This window comes from Ranitomeya variabilis, chromosome 3 (genome assembly GCF_051348905.1).
Source record: "Ranitomeya variabilis isolate aRanVar5 chromosome 3, aRanVar5.hap1, whole genome shotgun sequence".
NCBI classification, from domain to species: Eukaryota; Metazoa; Chordata; class Amphibia; order Anura; family Dendrobatidae; genus Ranitomeya; species Ranitomeya variabilis.
Genome location: NC_135234.1, coordinates 98716443 through 98738626, shown reverse-complemented (window position 1 = coordinate 98738626; position 22184 = coordinate 98716443). Strand labels below are relative to the sequence as shown.

At 42.0% G+C, this 22184-nt stretch overlaps 1 protein-coding gene across 3 annotated transcripts in view; it reads left to right on the top strand.

Moving 5' to 3' along the window:
* Positions 1–22184, top strand: part of SGSM2 (small G protein signaling modulator 2) — a 464397-nt gene that overhangs the window by 342368 nt on the left and 99845 nt on the right. For all 3 annotated transcript variants that reach the window (XM_077294414.1, XM_077294412.1, XM_077294413.1), the window contains one exon: positions 1599–1747. In XM_077294414.1, coding sequence (XP_077150529.1) covers positions 1599–1747 — 149 coding nt within the window. The remainder of the gene's footprint in view (positions 1–1598; positions 1748–22184) is intronic.

Here is a 22184-nt window from a genome sequence, read left to right as displayed (position 1 = left end):
CTGGCTACTTTCAACCTCGTGACAAGTCCTCTTTTATGTTACTCTACAGCAGGGTTGCACAACATTTTTGGTCCAAGGACCACATTTCCATGCTGAACCAATCTCAATGGCTGCAAAATGTTTTAAAGGGGTATTTACATGAGTACAGCACCTGAACCACCATCAGTACATTAATACATCACCGGAATGGAGTTTGAGGAGGATTTAGGGAGTTTCTACTTCAAAAAATCAATGTCAACACACACTAACTTAAACTGAGTTTTTGGAGCAGAAACTCACCAAATTATCATAATCTCAAATCTCTAAATTTTGAGGATTTTTAATATTTAACACAGTCTTGAAGCACGCTATAAGTTGCTATATGCGTGTAAAATTAGAACCACCGTCATCACGGGTGCGACACCAGACTCACTATCAGTACATGAATGCAGCACCAGAATCACCGTCAGTACAAGAATACAGTGCCAGAGACACTGTCAGTACAAGACTGCTGCACCAGAACCACCATCAGTACATGAATATAGTGCCAAAACCACCATCAGTACATGTATACAGCACAAAGCTTAATACAGTGATCAATTGTAATGTCTGGTCAGCCCCATATAGAATGTTATTGCATGAACCTACAATTCTCAGTACGTCCTTAACAATGGTAAGAAGATGCTGGGAGTTTTTGTTACATTATCAGACTGCAGACCATACACGAACCACAGTACCGATGAGACACTAGTCAGTATTACAAATAAACATTAACATTAAGTTAACTTATAGGTGGCATCTTCTTTGATTGAAGTCATTCTCATCCCTTTTGTCTACATGTAACACAGATGCCATGCTGACATTTCATGCCCAGAGCTTGTCTCTCCAGACTGCCCACTTCTCCATCTGCAGCAGCACTTCCCAACATGGTACCCTTAAAAATAAAAGTATCTCCCATGCTACACCCCTGAATAAATAATTGCCCCTCTCTGTGCTTCCTACACAAAATATCCCCCACACACTACCCCTCTATATAATATCTCCCCCTCTCCATAATCTACGCCCACAATCTGCACCTTTCCAAAATATCCCTCCAAACAGCCCCTTTCTATATCTTCCTGACTGCCTCTCTGCATAAAGTCCCCTCCACTCCACTGTCCCCCTTTCACAATCACCCCCAATTGCCCCATAATGTCTCCCATTGCCCCATAATGTGCCCTTATAGAAACGTAGATAGATACACAACCCTCACCTCCCACAACCATCTCATCTAAAATAATATCACATTTAATCATCAGCTCCTCCATGGGGCGCAAACCGGTGCTAGATGTGTCCACTTTCCCTCCAGCACCGCTGCACTTCGGGGCCGGGGTTGACCAGCGCTCCTTTGTCCTTTGGCAGGCCTACTTTACAGACTGCATTATCTGAAGGTTACTTAGATGTCATAAAGCACAAAGCATCTGTTTACAACGTATAAATGATAATTTTACATTACTGTGGCATGTCCACTACCTGCTGTAGCACCTGCCTAAAGCTTGAACATAGAAATGAAGTTATACTAATGTAATTTCCCTGAACCACTGCAACAGATACAATTTTCTGCTTCCCTTGATTTACAGTGGGTCCTTGTGCATTAGAATACACAAAGCTAAAAACCGCTGACCATTATTGGACCGACCCCTCTGCTGACGAGCTTGTACAGAGGCACAGAATCCATGGAGCTCACACTCGCCAAGACTCCAGTCCCTGTAAGCGGCCAGCTCTTGGTGTAAGTATTTCAAATATATTATCTCTGTAAATATGGCAAAACTCTTAATAGGAAGTGAAGGGTTTGTATAGACGTCACCATTTACAAAACAAAGCAGTCCCCATGTAAAGCTAAACTTGATTTATACAAGGAATCAATGCGATTTCTAGAATTGGGCCCTGAGGAAACATTTTAGTAAATGAGATGTTTATTTATATTAATTTACATTCATCTGTATAGAGCTATAATTATACAAGTATTAAAATTGAGATCTAAGGAAATGTAAATGTGTAAGTATTAGATTCTAATTCTTTAACTTTTTTTTGCTTATGAGGCACTTTCATGAAAAAAAATAAGAACACTTACTAAAGTAATAAGTTCCCCAAAGTAATTAGATTAAAGTTGGCTGAAGCTGCCAATCTTGGCGGGGTTGGCCAACAAACTAATCTGTGTTGGGGCGTGAGATGCGTGATGTTATGGAAGATACAGATCAGGCCGCTTGAATTTAAAGAGAGCCTGCTCAAAAAGTGAGTTACAGTAAATACCTTGTCACTTGAAAAAATCCCGGAGCTCTCTTGATCCTTCTGCTCTTTTCCGTTTTGTGCTGCGTCGCTTCATTGCAAAAATATTCACATATGTTTCTTCTGAAACCCAGCATAGGAAATCTCTTCTTGCAGTCCAACTGAGAGTTTATTCACATTTTCCTCTGGGCAAGTGCACTTTCACCTCTCCCAGACACTGCTTGGCAGCTGATTTACCAGTCTGTCAGTCCCAGATACTGCTAAGCTGTGATTAACAGCACCTGGGAGGGAGAGAAGACTGAATTAGCACCCAGTTGGTCTGCAAAGAGAAATTTCACATACTGCAATGCAGATGAAATAAATATGAAAATCTCCGCAATGGAGTGACCCTCTGCAAATCGAGAAAGAACATCACAATCAGGGGAGCTCAGTGACTTTTACAAGGCATTTAACTCAATTTTTTGAGCAAATGACAGGTCCTCTTTAAGCACCCAATCCTTTTTTGTTCTTCCATTATCTAAACTGATGCCAGATAAATCTCGTGACAGCTGGCTCCTTTCTTTCCATTCATCTGACAACTATTTAAGGTGTATGAGTATGGTTACCCTATTGTTAACTGTGAGCAGTGATCTAGTTTTGGCTTTATTTTCACAACATTATCTGCACCAGCAACAGCTAGTGAGCTACAAGTGGGGAAGCTTGAGAGTCACAAAAAAAGAGTAAACCATTATTTGAGAACTCTATATTCAAAACTAACTGAGCCAGAACAGATCAAGAAAAGAAGAAAAGAGTACACTGAGCACCTCTACAAGGGCGACTCATTAAAATGGGAAGAAACTGATTCTGAAAATGGTGGCAAGCTGAACATCCTAAAAAACTATGTGACAATATTCCAAAAGAGCTAATAAAGTCTCCTGAAGCAGCAGGTGATATCATCATATGCCTGTGTAAGCAGATAATGACAACTGGTAAATGGCCAAAGGACTGGAATAGTGTTTATTCCCATTCCAAAGAAGGGAGATACTACCCACTGTGGAAACTCTTGCGCTTATACCTCATGCCAGCAAAATACTACTGAAGCTCATACAAAGATGGTTTCAGCCTTACTTTGACAAAGAGCTGCCAGAAGAACAAGCAGGGTGCAGAAAAGGCAGAGGACCAAGTGACGTAATCGTTTACTGTAGATGGATAATGGTAAAGGCCAATAAATACAGCAAGGAGATATATTTTTGCTTCATCGACTACAGCAAAGCCTTCAACTGTGTTGATCACTAGAAACTTTGGAATACTATGAAGGATATTGGTGTGTTGAAACTTCTGATCAGCCTCGTTAGGAATCTATATATAAACCAAGGAACAACAGTCCAAACGGAACATGGTGACATGGCATGGTTCAAAGTAGACCAAGGCATCAGACAAGGCTGCATCCTGTCACTATTTTGCTTCAATTTATATGCAGAAGCTATTTTGAGGAAGGCAGGACTTGTAAAAAAAAAAAAAAGAAGATGGAACCAAAATTGCTGAGCGAATCATCAACAATCTTAAATACACAGCTGAAAGAACATTGATAGCAACAAGGGTAGATGGAATGTAGGACTCATAATGGAGTATCAAAATGGAAAGCTCCAACATGGGACTGCAACTTAACACAAAGAAGGCAAAGATATTGACGATAACCAAACAGAAGAAGAGTCAACCCCTTATAAATGTGGTTCTGGAGAAGGATGTTATCAATACTATGGATAGAAAGAAGAACAAACAAATTAATTTTGGAACAAATCAAGCCAGACATGTCATTCGAAGCAAGGATTATTAAGCTACGACTTGCCTACTTTGGACACTTCATAGAGCAATCACTGGAGAAGGACATCATGGTCGGACGAAGGAATAAGGCAAAGATGTAGACCAGCAACCCAATGACTTGATACTTTCAAGATGAGAGTGTAGAAGCCCCTGATCGACCTATCTAGGCTGACACAAGATCGATCTTTCTACAGAACTTTCATCCATCAAGTTGCCATGGCTCGAGACCAAGCCATTAAATAGTAATAATATTATATTCAAAATTATTTCACTTCACATCTACTATTACCAGTTTTATTTTTACCTTTATCTCAGTAGGCTCAGCTGACTGTTACAACTTATTATCGTTATAATTATCTCATATCAATAGTATGAGATATGGCCAGCTATATAAAGAATAAAAAATGGCAAAGCATAATAGCCTGCTATCAACAGAGCAAAATGCCATCTCCCATTATGCCAAGAGCAAACTGGGTACAACGGACTTATAGTGAAGGAGCCATGACATATTACATCCGTCCTCCAGTATATAATGACAGATGTTACCTGGTAATCAATTGTGAACGCAGATAAATAAAACATAAGAAATCTGCATGATCGATGGCCCATAACAGTCAAAACTTCATAGAATAATATACTATATATAATGTAGCATTGTAGTATATTATATTATGCCTAATAAGTTGGGATTAGTATAGTTATTTTTAATTCTGTAATGTATTTCATGGGCTTGGGTAATATGTAAATTGAAGATTGAGCTGAGGTGAGTACAAGCGTCCGCCCAACACTTTTAATTCATTACAGACTTCCTTTTACCACTATCCATCACTTGTGGTCAAAATGCTGTTAAGCTGGAATTTTGTGTGATGCATGGATGCAGCATGTCAATCTCTGAGTTCTATACATTGGAAACAGTAATGCTGATGCCAATGAAGATGATATACAAAACATCCTTTGGTTATTAACCATATGACAATTGTGTTGGCACTTATTGCTGCTGCTTAAATGGCAAACAATGAGGAGCTCTCCATGGTCCTGAAAGAGCTCAGCAGATCCAATCATTCACACAAGGTGAAGATGAATGTGACGGCTTCTAATATATTGATTTCCTCTGTGCTAGAAAACAAGGGTCTTAGAAAAATCAGTGATCTGAGACTGTAAAATATTCACAATGGCAGGGATCCATACAGTACTTTACATTCAGCTGTATAGATGTGCAGTGTACACTCACTGGCCACTTTATTAGGTACACCATGCTAGTAACGGGTTGGACCCCTTTTGCCTTCAGAACTGCCTCAATTCTTCGTGGCATAGATTCAACAAGGTGCTGGAAGCATTCCTCAGAGATTTTGGTCCATATTGACATGATGGCATCACACAGTTGCCGCAGATTTGTTGGCTGCACATCCCTGATGCGAATCTCCCGTTCCACCACATCCCAAAGATTTCATGTTGTTTACGCCAAATTCTGACCCTACCATCCGAATGTCGCAGCAGAAATCGAGACTCATCAGACCAAGCAACGTTTTTCCAATCTTCTACTGTCCAATTTCGATGAGCTTGTGCAAATTGTAGCCTCAGTTTCCTGTTCTTAGCTGAAAGGAGTGGTACCCGGTGTGGTCTTCTGCTGCTGTAGCCCATCTGCCTCAAAGTTCGACGCACTGTGCGTTCAGAGATGCTCTTAGGCCTACCTTGGTTGTAACGGGTGGCGATTTGAGTCACTGTTGCCTTTCTATCAGCTCGAACCAGTCTGCCCATTCTCCTCTGACCTCTGGCATCAACAAGGCATTTCCGCCCACAGAACTGCCGCTCACTGGATTTTTTTTCTTTTTCGGACCATTCTCTGTAAACCCTAGAGATGGTTGTGCGTGAAAATCCCAGTAGATCAGCAGTTTCTGAAATACTCAGACCAGCCCTTCTGGCACCAACAACCATGCCACGTTCAAAGGCACTCAAATCACCTTTCTTCCCCATACTGATGCTCGGTTTGAACTGCAGGAGATTGTCTTGACCATGTCTACATGCCTAAATGCACTGAGTTGCCGCCATGTGATTGGCTGATTAGAAATTAAGTGTTAACAAGAAGTTGGACAGGTGTACCTAATAAAGTGGCCAGTGAGTGTATATGTCCTGGACATATCTGTATTTCATTAAGGCAAACCTTTATTGTTATTTTACCAACATGGTTTGATAGGTAAAGTAGTAAATTAAAGGAGTATTTGGTTGACTAGTATTGATGGTAGTGATGCAACATTAGCTTATTTCCTGCACAGCAGCACTTTGAACCCAGCACTATATAGAATCTGTATATCTGTTACATGAATGAGACCTCTGTGCAATATAGTACACAGCATCAGGTTGAGAGTAATGATAGGCAAGACTAAAGCCAAAGAAGTGCTCCTAGTAATAGATATTTATAGCAAATCCTATTATTATCCTATCCATAATATATGTTGGAATAATGAAAGAAAAACTTATATATTTATAAATATACAGTATATATTGTAGTGCAGCGGTAGCACACTTATCCAGTGATGAGGAGTGACCCAGTACAGTTCAAACTAAAAGTCTCTTTAATGCGTTTACTTCACAGCATTAAATGTCCAACTCACAAAAACACAGCATAAATGTCCAACTCACAGCTCTACATAGTAAACAATATCATCTGGATCACAGCGGGAGCCATATCCTACAGATTACAGTCCCTAAATACACCGGTCCACCTCTGACTAGTTGCCTTGGGCGACTGTACCGCTGTGTACACTGCGGGTGCCAGGAGTTCACTTTGCTGGGCTCTGTGTTACTCTCACACAGATCTGAGATTTTGCAGAGCCGTCTGCTTTGCTTGCTGCAAACTCCACTCTGATACTGACACACCCAAACCCTTTACTGCAGGGATTTTTAAACTAGAATCTGTGGCCTTAGGCCACCGGTAAAACCCGGCCTGGTGGAAATGGACCGGCACCACTTCCTTCCTGCAGTCAAAAATAAAAGCACATACCGGCGCTTCCTGAACAATCCCAGGCCGGATAGCTTGACCAAGTCCACGCTTACTTTTACTTTGCCCTGTGACTCACAGGTGTCCTGTAGGTTTATCAGCTTATTATAATTGTACATTTTATATGTATTTATCAATGAAAAAATGTTTTTAATCTTTCAAGCATATATTCCTTCATTAGCTCTAGACATAAAATTCTTTCTAAAGCTGGATTTTGATACTATGTTATAGAAGTTGTATGCACCGTATGGTTTCTGTGACAAGTATGTTAACCTACTTACAAGTCCGTATAGCAATCCTAATTTCTAGTGTTCATGTTTAACTCTTTACATTTTGATGTTGGGGCAGCATTATGAGCCTGCTGGTGCAGCTGTAGATTTAAGAACTGCCACCAGCATTATTTTTTTTTTTTAAATTCGTTTATTAACCACAAAGTAAAAGTATACAACATACACATTTGCATTCATTGGTAATACAGTCAGTATAGAACATGTACATTGTATGTATAACTGAGTATCACAACTATGTTTAGCATATCATTTACTCCATTCGAACCGAACAAACACAACATGGAGTCATAAGAATTTACAGTCATTGAACCACAACTACAACTATATCCTATTAATTACCTTTCTACCGCTTAATACTAACTCGCATCTGTCTCTGTGTAGCATCTAATACAAAAATTATGTAATACCTTGCCCCAGAGTAATTAACTATGAATTTAAATTTATAAAGTAAGGTGAGAGGAGTTCCATCCGCTCCAAATTTTTTCAAATTTACCTGGACATCCTCTATTTTGATATAGGGTGCGTTCATATGGAATGACTGAATTTACCAACTCCACCCAGGCCCTCAAAGAGGGGCAGGAACTCCCCATCCATCGCATTGCTATTACCTTCCTTCCCCAAGTCTCTTCATCCCACAGCCCAAATAAACAAATTAGTGGCTCAAGAGGAACAGAAGGAACCACCATGGATGAAAGTAATGATGTCACCTCTTTCCAATATTGAAGGATAATAGAGCAATTCCATATAATGTGGATAAAATCTGCGTCTGGTGAATGACAACGCAGACATTCCGAGGAGTGAAGTCGACCCATTTTAAAAAGCCGTGTGGGGATTAAATATGACTGGTATATTATATAGTTGAGTCATTCTGTTGTTAATTGACGGGGATACTCCAAGGGGGGACTCTAAAATTTCCTCCCATTCTTCTTCCTGTACCTCAGGAATAAGTCTCTCCCATTTCCCCCTGATGAGTCTTATAGCGGATCCAGTCCCCACTGATAGCATATAGGTATATAAGGAAGAAATAAGGCCCTGGGGTCCCTGGGACTTGAGGATTCCTATCAGTGGCAAAGACGAAATTGTACGGCCCACATCCACCCCCCTCATAAATGCCTGGAAAGCTGATCTTAATTGTAGAAAACGAAAAAAATTGGGATCTTGGTATATCGTATTTAGTTTGCAGCTGTTCAAAGGACACAAAGGTCCCCTGGTCATATAAATCCCCTACCAAGGTAACACCATGTAGCACCCAAAAATCAGTAGATGGGTGATCCAGCAGCGCCGGAAAGTAATTATTTTTCCATAAGGGGATTTCCGCTATAATATCCGTAAAACCGACAACTTTTTTTATTTGTCTCCAAACCAATCGTGCCAGTCGAAGCATGGGCAGTGAGTGAGGTGTGCTAGTTCTTTCTGATTCTAAAAAACTCAATGGGCACTCCACTCGAACAGAGTGAAGCAGATGGTGTTCAGAGTTGGGGAGACAACCACCAGGCATCCATGTGCCTAATGTTTTAACCTGTCCGGCCAGGTAATATAGAAAAAAATCCGGCAACGCCGCTCCACCTCCCTGTTTAGGTCTCTGCAAAACAGACAATCTAAGTTTGGGCCTAGATTTCCCCCATATAAAAGAAGTAATTTGAGAATTTAAATTGGCAGAGAGGGACTTAGGTATTGGTACTGCGCTATGTCGAAGGCGATAATTAAGCTTAGGGAGTAAAATCATTTTTATTAGGTTAATACGGCCTGCAACCGATAGTGGGAGTTTGCTCCAAGACGCAAATTTGGATTTGACTAATTCTAACAATGGGTAAATATTAAGCTGCAGATCAGAATTGCTGCTTCGGGACATACAAATACCCAAGTATTTGAAATTGGATACGACAGGTAACAAGGATAAGGTTTCAAGATCTGGCATTGGGGTGCAAGAGAGGTAATAGAGCAGATTTGTCCCAGTTTATATACAGGCCGGAGTATTTACTAAAGACATCTATAATAGTAATCACTTTTGGTAATGTTTCCTCTGCCTTGTCCATAAATATCACCATATCGTCAGCGTATAAGCCGATGGTGTCCACCCGACCCGCTATATCTATGCCCTTAATACCAGGAGAGGATCTCATACGTATTGCCAATGCCTCTATCGCAAGAGCAAAAAGAGCCGGCGAGAGGGGGCACCCTTGACGAGTCCCCCTGAATAGCAAGAGAGGCTTAGAAATAGAATTATTTATAATTATACGTGCCTTAGGTTTCATGTATAATATATTGATCCACCTCAGGAACTTATCCCCGAAGCCATATCTCTGTAAGCATGCTGACAAAAAGGGCCACTCCAGAGAATCGAAAGCTTTAGCCGCATCCAGGGATGCTAATGCCCAGTTGTTATCTGGCACCAGAGAGCTATATTGAATTATTGATTGAACTCGCCTGATGTTAATAGAGGTATTTTTACCTGGCATAAAGCCAGTTTGATCTGGGTGAATAAGATCCAGTATAATGGAATTCAGTCTAATGGCTAGAATTTTAGTGAAAATCTTATAATCTACGTTGACCAATGATATGGGTCGATAGGAGCCACATTCCAGAGGGTCCTTTCCCTCTTTTTTGAGTATGACAATATTTGCCTCATAGAAAGTTTCGGGCATGCATCCTCCCTCCCATATACCCTGGAATACTTTCAATAGCAGCGGCGCTAGTATACCCTTGTATCTCTTATATAACTCAACGGGAAACCCATCTGGCCCAGGAGCTTTTCCAGAGGACATGTCCATTATTGCATGCTCTACCTCCTCCAATGTGAACTTAGCATCCATAAAGTCTCGCTGAGTGAAACTCAATGTGGGAAATATGATATCTGACAAATAATCCATACATTGCGAAACTCCAAGACCACTTTTGGAGTTATATAACGACTCATAGTAATCATAAAAACATTGAAGTATTTCTTCCGTCGTGGACATGAATGAGTCATTTGGCGCGCGAATCTGCAATATTGTATTAGATGTGTTATGCTGATGCACCAGATAGGCTAGAAATTTACCGGTTTGATTTCCCAACTCAAAATATGACTGGCGTGTAAAAAACAGCTTACGCTTGGACTTAGTGTCCATATGTTGAGTATACAATCTCTGTGAGGTCAACCACTCCATTCTATTACCATTAGTTTGGTCAGATATGTACGCAGCTTCTGCATCTTTCAGTCTCTGTTCCACTCCATCATCCTCTCTCGAGGTCACCCTTTTTATATATGAAATTGTGGAGGACAAACATCCTCTTAACCCTGCTGTTTTGTTCGCATTTACTATACACTTGTAGTGTTCCGGGTCACTATGACCCGGCTTATTAAACCTTGATTTTAGACACTCTAACTCCATTTTTTTTTATACTTTTTGCTTACTAGACTGTTTGTGAACATGTTTGGTAGTAAAAAAAAAAAAAAAAATGAACTAGAAATCTTTTTTTTTTGTTTTTATTCTGAAAAAAAAAGATCAATGAGCAAAACGAAAATAGAAAACTACACATATTTTGTAAAAAAACAAAAACAAAACATGTGTACTGATAAGAGCAGAGAAGATAAGAACCCTTCTGAAAACAAGCAGATAAGCCAGGAAGACAGACTTACTTAGCAAAAAAAAATTATTTGCAAGACTTTACAGCTCAGCTTTACAAAAAAAAAAGTCTTAGACAGCGCGTTCTGAGCAGTCCGCTCTGCGCATAATATACACGTGTAGTGCACACCTAGTGATCTCTCCGGATGCACTCTACATTTTAGAATAGACTGCGCACCAAAAATAATCAATATAAAGCCATTTTTATGGTGCGCAGATCTCAATGCATACCCCCGGTAGAGCGCGTGTACGACCCCATTGAAATAATTTAGGAAATAAATCAATTGATATACAATAGTAGATGCAATAAATAGACCCAACTGAGGTTATAACTCCTTTATTTCACTGAAAATATGGCCTCACAGCTGTAAAAAACGATGTCGGGTCACTATGACCCCAACACAGCAAGTGTAACTTTTTGCGTGTAGCAAAACGTAAACGAAAAAAAAAAATAAAAAATACTCATAGGTAGGTCCCCCCAAATGAGGAAAAGTCAAGGAGTCTCAAGTTTTATAGACTTACAGAAAAAAATGTACAGGGCCGCAAATGTCTGTTCGGGTCACTATGACCCGAACAGAACATTAGGGTTAAGTATGCCTTGAGGGTATCCCAGAATAAATTGACATTCTGGGGCTCTGGGTGAGATGAAATGAAGCAGTTCAACTGATCATCTGTTCTGTCACTATGATCCATAAGTTTCAGCCAAAAGGGATTCAGCTTCCAGACCACGCCGCTCCTCGGTTGCCCAAATCTAAGTTTAAGTATAATCGGGCTATGGTCTGATATCCCTCTATTGCCATGTTCCACACTATCCACCCACGTCGCCAACCCACCAGAACTGAATATATAATCTATGCGGGATAAAGACCGTTTAGTAGATGAGTGGGAGGTATACCCCTTCACTCCTGGGTGGCGCATCCGCCACAGATCCAACCATCCACTACCCTCCATAAATGATGCCAGCTGGGTCGGGGCTGAAGAGGGGAGTTCCCCAGATCCCCCATCATCCAATCTCAATCTATCAAGGCTATTATCCATAACCAAATTGAAGTCTCCCATACAGATAACTTGCGCGTCTGGGTAATTTAGAGCAAAGCTCATTGCCATCCGGAGAATTGAGAGATTAGCCGGGGGAGGGCTGTAGATACATAGAATTACGTATTCACTAGAATTAATTAGCGCATGCACAAAAACAAACCGACCCTCAGAATCCCTTCGGGCCTCTCTAGCCTCCCATCTAACATCTCTGTGTATTAATAACGAAACTCCTCTCGAGTAGCTAGTATGGAAAGCGTGGATATGCCATTGCACCCAAGATTTCTGCACACATCGAGCTGTATCTCTGGTCAGGTGCGTCTCTGTCAAGGCTACTATATGGGGATGATAACGTTTAATCTGTGAAAAAACCTTAATTTTCTTTCGAGGAGATTTTATACCTCGTACATTCCACGTCAAACACACCATCTCAGATCCCATACCTACTTATCCAAATATGATATGCGTTATCACTCAGGTAAAGGTTAAGGATAGAACACAGAGAACAAGAATGCTGTCGGCGGCAGTTACTACATAAATAACAGATAAAACCAATAGGAAAGAAAAGATAAAACAGGAACCAAACAATATAGGAGCAACGTCCTGTGCTCCCATTATCAAAAAAGTAAGGGGATACCCTCGCTGGAGTCAGCGTCCGGTATTGTTGGTAATCTGGACATCTCCAGAGAGAGCTCTGTATTAGAAAATCATAAGAATTTTACTGAATTAGATGTATTCAGGATTCTTTTGCACAAGACGCCCCATGAGATCGCAGCCATTCAGCCACTTCCGCTGGATCCGTGAAGAACACAGAAGAACCTTTGTGCACAACTCGGAGTCGGGCCGGGTAGATCATCGAGTAAATGATGTTTCTATCCCTGAGTTGCTTCTTGATCTCCATAAATCTGGCTCTTTGCTTTTGAAGTTCCATGGAAAAATCCAGAAAGATAGAAATTACAGCATTATTAAATTTAATGGGGCTTTTTTGCCGTGCCAGTCGCAGAATAGTGTCTCTGTCCTTGCAATTAAGGATCCGTGCCAGAAAAGGTCTAGGTGGGGCCCCGGGAGGAAGAGGTTTTGTGGGCACTCGATGGGCTCTTTCCACAGCAAATGTTGAAGAAAATTCGTCTCCCAGAGCGGATTTGAGCCACCCCTCCAGAAAAACCTCAGGTTGTTGACCCTCTGAACGTTCTGGTAGGCCAATAATTCGAATATTGTTCCGGCACAGTCTGTTCTCTAGGTCATCAGCCTTTTGTTTCCAGGCTTTGATAGAGCCAGCTACTTTTGTCAACTTGGCCTCCATGGGTGCAATGGTATCTTCAGCACGGGATACCCCCATCTCCACCTCTGTAATGCGTCCCTTCATAGCCTGCATATCCTGACGGAGGCGTCCCACCTCAGTATGTACATCCTCTATTTTTTCAGTGAGGGATGTTCTAGTTAGAGAAATAGCTTGCATTAATTGGTCAGACGCTTGTTTAAGTGTCAGTTCCTCCTGATCATTTCCCTCAGCGCCATCAGAGAGACGATTTTTATGTTGTATTTGAGAGGAGTTATTCCTAAGGGTCCGCACGTTATCAGAGGAATCAACTCTGGCAAACTCTCTTAATTTGTCAGCTGCCCCGGATCCTTTTGTGCACTGCATGGTTAATAAGGTCAGAGTTACAGGTCGTGCAGACACAGCAGGGCTATAGGAGGATGGTATCTGCAGTGAACCGAGAAGTTATAGGTAGAAGTGTGGGAACTGCAGAGGCTCCACTAAGGTGCACCAGGAAGGACTCACTGTGCCTGCAGTGGTGGCAGCCAGAAGGGGGGTCTGGGGGCCCTCCAAAGTAATGGCGCTGATAGGCAGAGTGTCTTATTAAAGGTGTGGGGGAGTGCAGGGCCCAATTCTTCCAGAGCACACTCTGCGCGTCCCCCCAATGTGTCCAGGGTATGTGTTCACTCACTCACCCACACAGCGCTGCAGGGATGAGAAGATGGCGCCGCGTCTCCAACTGCTGGGGAGCGCGCTCAGAAGCTGGCAGCCGCTCCACACAGGCACCGCCTCCGCTCGAGCCTGTCCCGCTCCCGGTGCACCGCAGGCTCCCAGCACTCACCGCAAGTGCCGGCAATCACCCGAGGGTCGGGGTAAGGTGTCGTCCTCAGCAGGGAACAGCACCGCGCTTCCTCTCAATAGAGCGCGTGCTGCTGAAAATGGCCGTCTCCTCGCTGTGCACTCGTCCAGAGCTCCTTGATCTCCGGAGCTTCTCGGCCACGGTGGTTTCCCCACAGGGTCCAACAGAGTCACCTGGAACTAGAGGGGTCCAGCAGTGGCGAAAATATCGCCGTATTTAGAGGTCTTAGGTGCAGGATGTTATAAGGATTTAGGAGCTCTCCCACGATGCGTCCTCACTCCTTCACTACATAGCCACGCCCAGCCACCAGCATTATTGGTTAACATTCATATACTTTTTTCTATTTTATTAAATTATGGCAGAAAGTTGGGATATGCCTCTACTTGCTGATCAATGTGGGTCTGAAACCAACCAATCAAAAGACTGAAAGGGCAGAGAGATCGTCAGCATTTTTTTGCGCAATGCTGCTAGTGAATTGGTCCAAATTACAGCAAAACTACATTTCTTCTGGAGAAAGACAGATTTTGACATAACTTGTAGCTGGACATTCCATGAAGCGATTACTCCTCATATACAGTGGGGCAAAAATGTATTTAGTCATTCAGCAATAGTGCAAGTTCCACCACTTAAAAAGATGAGAGGCGTCTGTAATTTACATCATAGGTAGACCTCAACTATGGGAGACAAACTGAGAAAAAAAAATCCAGAAAATCACATTGTCTGTTTTTTTATCATTTTATTTGCATATTATGGTGGAAAATAAGTATTTGGTCAGAAACAAAATTTCATCTCAATACTTTGTAATATATCCTTTGTTGGCAATGACAGAGGTCAAACGTTTTCTGTAAGTCTTCACAAGGTTGCCACACACTGTTGTTGGTATGTTGGCCCATTCCTCCATGCAGATCTCCTCTAGAGCAGTGATGTTTTCGGCTTTTCGCTTGGCAACACGGACTTTCAACTCCCTCCAAAGGTTTTCTTTAGGGTTGAGATCTGGAGACTGGCTAGGCCACTCCAAGACCTTGAAATGCTTCTTACGAAGCCACTCATTCGTTGCCCTGGCGGTGTGCTTTGGATCATTGTCATGTTGAAAGACCCAGCCACGTTTCATCTTCAATGCCCTTGCTGATGGAAGGAGGTTTGCACTCAAAATCTCACGATACATGGCCCCATTCATTCTTTCATGTACCCGGATCAGTCGTCCTGGCCCCTTTGCAGAGAAACAGCCCCAAAGCATGATGTTTCCACCACCATGCTTTACAGTAGGTATGGTGTTTGATGGATGCAACTCAGTATTCTTTTTCCTCCAAACACGACAAGTTGTGTTTCTACCAAACAGTTCCAGTTTGGTTTCATCAGACCATAGGACATTCTCCCAAAACTCCTCTGCATCATCCAAATGCTCTCTAGCAAACTTCAGACGGGCCCGGACATGTACTGGCTTAAGCAGTGGGACACGTCTGGCACTGCAGGATCTGAGTCCATGGTGGCGTAGTGTGTTACTTATGGTAGGCCTTGTTACATTGGTCCCAGCTCTCTGCAGTTCATTCACTAGGTCCCCCGCGTGGTTTTGGGATTTTTGCTCACCGTTCTTGTGATCGTTCTGACCCCACGGGGTGGGATTTTGCATGGAGCCCCAGATCGAGGGAGATTATCAGTGGTCTTGAATGTCTTCCATTTTCTAATTATTGCTCCCACTGTTGATTTCTTCACTCCAAGCTGGTTGGCTATTGCAGATTCAGTCTTCCCAGCCTGGTGCAGGGCTACAATTTTGTTTCTGGTGTCCTTTGACAGCTCTTTGGTCTTCACCATAGTGGAGTTTGGAGTCAGACTGTTTGAGGGTGTGCACAGGTGTCTTTTTATACTGATAACAAGTTTAAACAGGTGCCATTACTACAGGTAATGAGTGGAGGAAAGAGGAGACTCTTAAAGAAGAAGTTACAGGTATGTGAGAGCCAGAAATCTTGATTGTTTGTTTCTGACCAAATACTTATTTTCCACCATAATATGCAAATAAAATGATAAAAAACAGACAATGTGATTTTCTGGATTTTTATTTCTCAGTTTGTCTCCCATAGTTGAGGTCTAACTATGATGTAAATTACAGACGCCTCTCATCTTTTTAAGTGGTGGAACTTGCACTATTGCTGACTGACTAAATACTTTTTTGCCTCACTGTATCATTAACCCCTTCCTGACATCAGACGTCATACGCGATCGGCCGCGCTCACGGGGGGAGCGCGGCCGATCGCGGCCGGGTGTCAGCTGCATATCGCAGCTGACATCCGGCACTATGTGCCAGGAGCGGTCATGGACCGCCCCCGGCACATTAACACATTAAACATGATCGCAGTGTACCGGCGGTATAGGGAAGCATCGCGCAGGGAGGGGGCTCCCTGCGGGCTTCCCTGAGACCCCCGGAGCAACGCGATGTGATCGCGTTGCTGCGAGGGTCTCCTACCTCCTTCCTGGCTGCAGGTCCCGGATCCAAGATGGCCGCGGCATCCGGGTCCTGCAGGGAAGGAGGTGGCTTACCGAGCGCCTGCTCAGAGCAGACACTTGGTAAGCCTGCAGCCCTGCACAGCAGATCGTCGATCTGGCAGAGTGCTGTGCACACTGTCAGATCAATGATCTGTGATGTCCCCCCCTGGGACAAAGTAAAAAAAGTTAAAAAAAAATTTTTCCACATGTGTAAAAAAAAAAAAAAAAAAAAATTTCCTAAATAAATAATAAAAAAAAATATCTTATTCCCATAAATACATTTCTTTATCTAAATAAAAAAAACAAAACAATAAAAGTACACATATTTAGTATCGCCGCGTCCGTAACGACCCAACCTATAAAACTGCCCCACTAGTTAACCCCTTCAGTAAACACCGTAAGAAAAAAAAAAAAAAAACGAGGCAAAAAACAACGCTTTATTACCATACCGCCAAACAAAAAGTGGAATAACACGCGATCAAAAAGACTGATATAAATATCCATGGTACCACTGAAACCGTCATCTTGTCCCGCAAAAAACAAGCCGCCATACAGCATCATCAGCAAAAAAATAAAAAAGTTATAGTCCTGAGAATAAAGCGATACCAAAATAATTATTTTTTCTATATTTTAGTTTTTATCGTATAAAAGCGCCAAAACATAAAAAAATGATATAAATGAGATATCGCTGTAATCGTACTGACCCGACGAATAAAACTGCTTTATCAATTTTACCAAACGCGGAACGGTATAAACGCCTCTCCCAAAAGAAATTAATGAATAGCAGGCTTTTGGTCATTCTGCCTCACAAAAATCGGAATAAAAAGCGATCAAAAACGGTCACGTGTCCGAAAATGTTAGCAATAAAAACGTCAACTCGTCCCGCAAAAAACAAGACCTCACATGACTCTGTGGAGCAAAATGTGGAAAAATTATAGGTCTCAAAATGTGGAGACGCAAAAACTTTTTTGCTATAAAAAGCGTCGCTGGTTTCACACTTGCGTTTTTGTCTGCAGCGTTTTTTGCACAAAAAAAGCATGCGTTTTTTCCCTATATTTAACATTGAAAACGCATGCGTTTTTTTTGTACGCGTTTGGTCGCGTTTTCAAACGCATGCGGTTTTTTTCTGCATGCGTTCATTTTCAGAAATACAACCTGCAGTATTTTCTTGCGTTTTTAAGCACATGCGTTTGTTTGCGTTAAAAACGCATGCATTTTTATCGAAAAAAAAACAGAAAACACACTGAAAAGCCACCCACCACCATCAAGGTGATAAAGGGATCCAAACCCTAACCCTAACTCTACCCCTAACCTCACCCCTAACCGTTTAATGAACATTTTCTGACAGTCATAGTGCCACGTATTTCAGTGCCACGTATTTCAGTGCCACGTATTTCAGTGCCACGTATTTCAGTGCCATGTATTTCAGTGCCACGTATCACGTATTTCAGTGCCACGTGTTTCAGTGCCACGTATTTCAGTGCCACGTATCACGTATTTCAGTGACACGTATCACGTATTTCAGTGCCACATATTTTAGTACCACGTATTTCAGTTGCACGTATTTCAGTGCCACGTATTTCAGTGCCACGTATTTCAGTGCCACGTATTTCAGTGCCACGTATTTCAGTGCCACGTATCACGTATTTCAGTGCCACGTGTTTCAGTGCCACGTATTTAAGTGCCACGTATCACATATTTCAGTGCCACGTATTTAAGTGCCACGTATTTAAGTGCCACGTATTTCAGTGCCACGTATTTCAGTGCCACGTATTTCAGTGCCACGTATTTAAGTGCCACGTATCACATATTTCAGTGCCACGTATTTAAGTGCCACGTATTTAAGTGCCACGTATTTCAGTGCCACGTATTTCAGTGCCACGTATTTCAGTGCCACATATCACGTATTTCAGTGCCACGTGTTTCAGTGCCACGTATTTAAGTGCCACGTATCACGTATTTCAGTGCCACGTATTTCAGTGCCACGTATTTCAGTCACGTTTAGGGTTAGGGTTAGGGGTAGGGTTAGGGCTAGGGTTGGAGGTAAAGTTAGGGTTGGGGCTAAAGTTAGGTTTGGGGCTAAAGTTAGGGTTAGGGTTTGGATTACATTTACGTTTGGATTAGGGTTGGGATTAGAATTATGGGTGTGTCAGGGCTAGGGGTGTGGTTAGGGTTACCGTTGGGATTAGGGTTAGGGGTGTGTTTGGGTTAGGGTTTCAGGTAGAATTGGGGAGTTTCCACTGTCCAGGCACATCAGGGGCTCTCCAAGCGCGACATGGCGTCCAATCTCAATTCCAGCCAATTCTGCGTTGAAAAAGTAAAACAGTGCTCCTTCCCTTCCGAGCTCTCCCGTGCGCCCAAAAAGGGGTTTACCCCAACATATGGGTTATCAGCGTACTCGGGACAAATTGAACAACAACTTCTGGGGTCCAAGTTCTCTTGTTATCCTTAGGAAAATAAAAATTGGGGGGGCTAAAAATCATTTTTGTGGGAAAAAAAAGATGTTTTATTTTCACGGCTCTGCGTTATAAACTGTAGTGAAACACTTGGGGGTTCAAAGTTCTCACAACACATCTAGATAAGTTCCTTGGGAGGTCTAGTTTCCAATATGGGGTCACTTGTGGGGGGTTTGTACTGTTTGGGTACATCAGGGGCTCTGCAAGTGCAACGTGACGCCTGCAGACCAATCCATTTAAGGCTGCATTCCAAATGGCGCTCCTTCCCTTCCGAGCTCTGTCATGCACCCAAACAGTGGTTCCCCCCCACATATGGGGTATCAGCGTACTCAGGACAAATTGGACAACAACTTTTGGGGTCTAATTTATCCTGTTACCCTTGTGAAAATACAAAACTGGGGGCTAAAAAATCATTTTTGTGAAAAAAAAAAAGAATTTTTATTTTCACGGCTTTGCGCTATAAACTTTAGTGAAACACTTGGGGGTTCAAAGTTCTCAAAACACATCTAGATAAGTTCCTTGGGAGGTCTAGTTTCCAATATGGGGTCACTTGTGGGCGGTTTGTACTGTTTGGGTACATCAGGGGCTCTGCAAATGCAACGTGACGGCTGCTGACCAATCCATTTAAGTCTGCATTCCAAATGGCGCTCCTTCCCTTCCGAGCTCTGTCATGCGCCCAAACAGTGGTTCCCTTCCAAATATGGGGTATCAGCGTACTCAGGACAAATTGGAAAACAAATTTTGGGGTCCAATTTATTCTGTTACCCTTGTAAAAATACAAAGCTGGGTGCTAAAAAATCATTTTTGAGAAAAAAAATAAAAATTATTTTCACGGCTCTGCGTTATAATCTGTAGTGAAACACTTGGGGGTTCAAAGCTCTCAAAACACATCTAGATAAGTTCCTTAGGAGGTCTACTTTCCAAAATGGTGTCACTTGTAGGGAGTTTCAATGTTTAGGCACATCAGGGGCTCTCCAAACGCAACATGGCGTCCCATCTCAATTCCAGTCAATTTTGCATTGAAAAGTCAAATGGCGCTCCTTCCCTTCCAAGCTCTGCCATGCGCCCAAACAATGGTTTACACCCACATATGGGGTATCATCGTACTCAGGACAAATTGCACAACATTTTTTGGGGTCCAATTTCTTCTCTTACCCTTGGGAAAATAAAAAATTGGGGGCAAAAAGATCATTTTTGTGAAAAAATATGATTTTTTATTTTTACGGCTCTGCATTATAAACTTCTGTGAAGCACTTGGTGGGTCAAAGTGCTCACCACACATCTAGATAAGTTCCTTAGGGGGTCTACTTTCCAAAATGGTGTCACTTGTAGGGAGTTTCAATGTTTAGGCACATCAGGGGCTCTCCAAACGCAACATGGCGTCCCATCTCAATTCCAGTCAATTTTGCATTGAAAAGTCAAATGGCGCTCCTTCCCTTCCAAGCTCTGCCATGCGCCCAAACAATGGTTTACACCCACATATGGGGTATCAGCGTACTCAGGACAAATTGCACAACATTTTTTGGGGTCCAATTTCTTCTCTTACCCTTGGGAAAATAAAAAATTGGGGGCAAAAAGATCATTTTTGTGAAAAAATATGATTTTTTATTTTTACGGCTCTGCATTATAAACTTCTGTGAAGCACTTGGTGGGTCAAAGTGCTCACCACACATCTAGATAAGTTCCTTAGGGGGTCTACTTTCCAAAATGGTGTCACTTGTAGGGAGTTTCAATGTTTAGGCACATCAGGGGCTCTCCAAACGCAACATGGCATCCCATCTCAATTCCAGTCAATTTTGCATTGAAAAGTCAAATGGCGCTCCTTCCCTTCCAAGCTCTGCCATGCGCCCAAACAATGGTTTACACCCACATATGGGGTATCAGCGTACTCAGGACAAATTGCACAACATTTTTGGGGGTCCAATTTCTTCTCTTACCCTTGGGAAAATAAAAAATTGGGGGCGAAAAGATCATTTTTGTGAAAAAATATGATTTTTTATTTTTACGGCTCTGCATTATAAACTTCTGTGAAGCACTTGGTGGGTCAAAGTGCTCACCACACATCAAGATAAGTTCCTTAGGGGGTCTACTTTCCAAAATGGTGTCACTTGTAGGGGGTTTCAGTGTTTAGGCACATCAGGGGCTCTCCAAACGCAACATGGTGTCCCATCTCAATTCCAGTCAATTTTGCATTGAAAAGTCAAATGGCGCTCCTTTCCTTCCGAGCTCTGCCATACGCCCAAACAGTGGTTTACCCCCACATATGGGGTATCAGCGTACTCAGGACAAATTGTACAACAACTTTGGGTGTCCATTTTCTCCTGTTACCCTTGGTAAAATAAAACAAATTGGAGCTGAAATAAATTTTGTGTGAAAAAAAGTTAAATGTTCATTTTTATTTAAACATTCCAAAAATTCCTGTGAAACACCTGAAGGGTTAATAAACTTCTTGAATGTGGTTTTGAGCACCTTGAGGGGTGCAGTTTTTAGAATGGTGTCACACTTGAGTATTTTCTATCATATAGACCCCTCAAAATGACTTCAAATGAGATGTGGTCCCTAAAAAAAAATGGTGTTGTAAAAATGAGAAATTGCTGGTCAACTTTTAACCCTTATAACTCCGTCACCAAAAAAAATTTTGGTTCCAAAATTGTACTGATGTAAAGTAGACATGTGGGAAATGTTACTTATTAAGTATTTTGCGTGACATATGTCTGTGATTTAAGGGCATAAAAATTCAAAGTTGGAAAATTGCAAAATTTTCAAAATTTTCGCCAAATTTCCATTTTTTTCACAAATAAACGCAAGTTATATCGAATAAATTTTACCACTAACATGAAGTACAATATGTCACGAGAAAACAATGTCAGAATCGCCAAGATCCGTTAAAGCGTTCCAGAGTTATAGCCTCATAAAGGGACAGTGGTCAGAATTGTAAAAATTGGCCCGGTCATTAACGTGCAAACCACCCTTGGGGGTGAAGGGGTTAATGGAACTTAGGGCTGGGATGACGGGTAAGCAAAGTGGGCAGCCATTCAGGGCACCAATAATGGAAAGGGCAAAATGTATTCATTAAAACCAAATAAGCAAATCCCTAGCAATAGATTACACCTTCCTACAGCCATTTTGAAGATGTGCGTGGGAGGCTT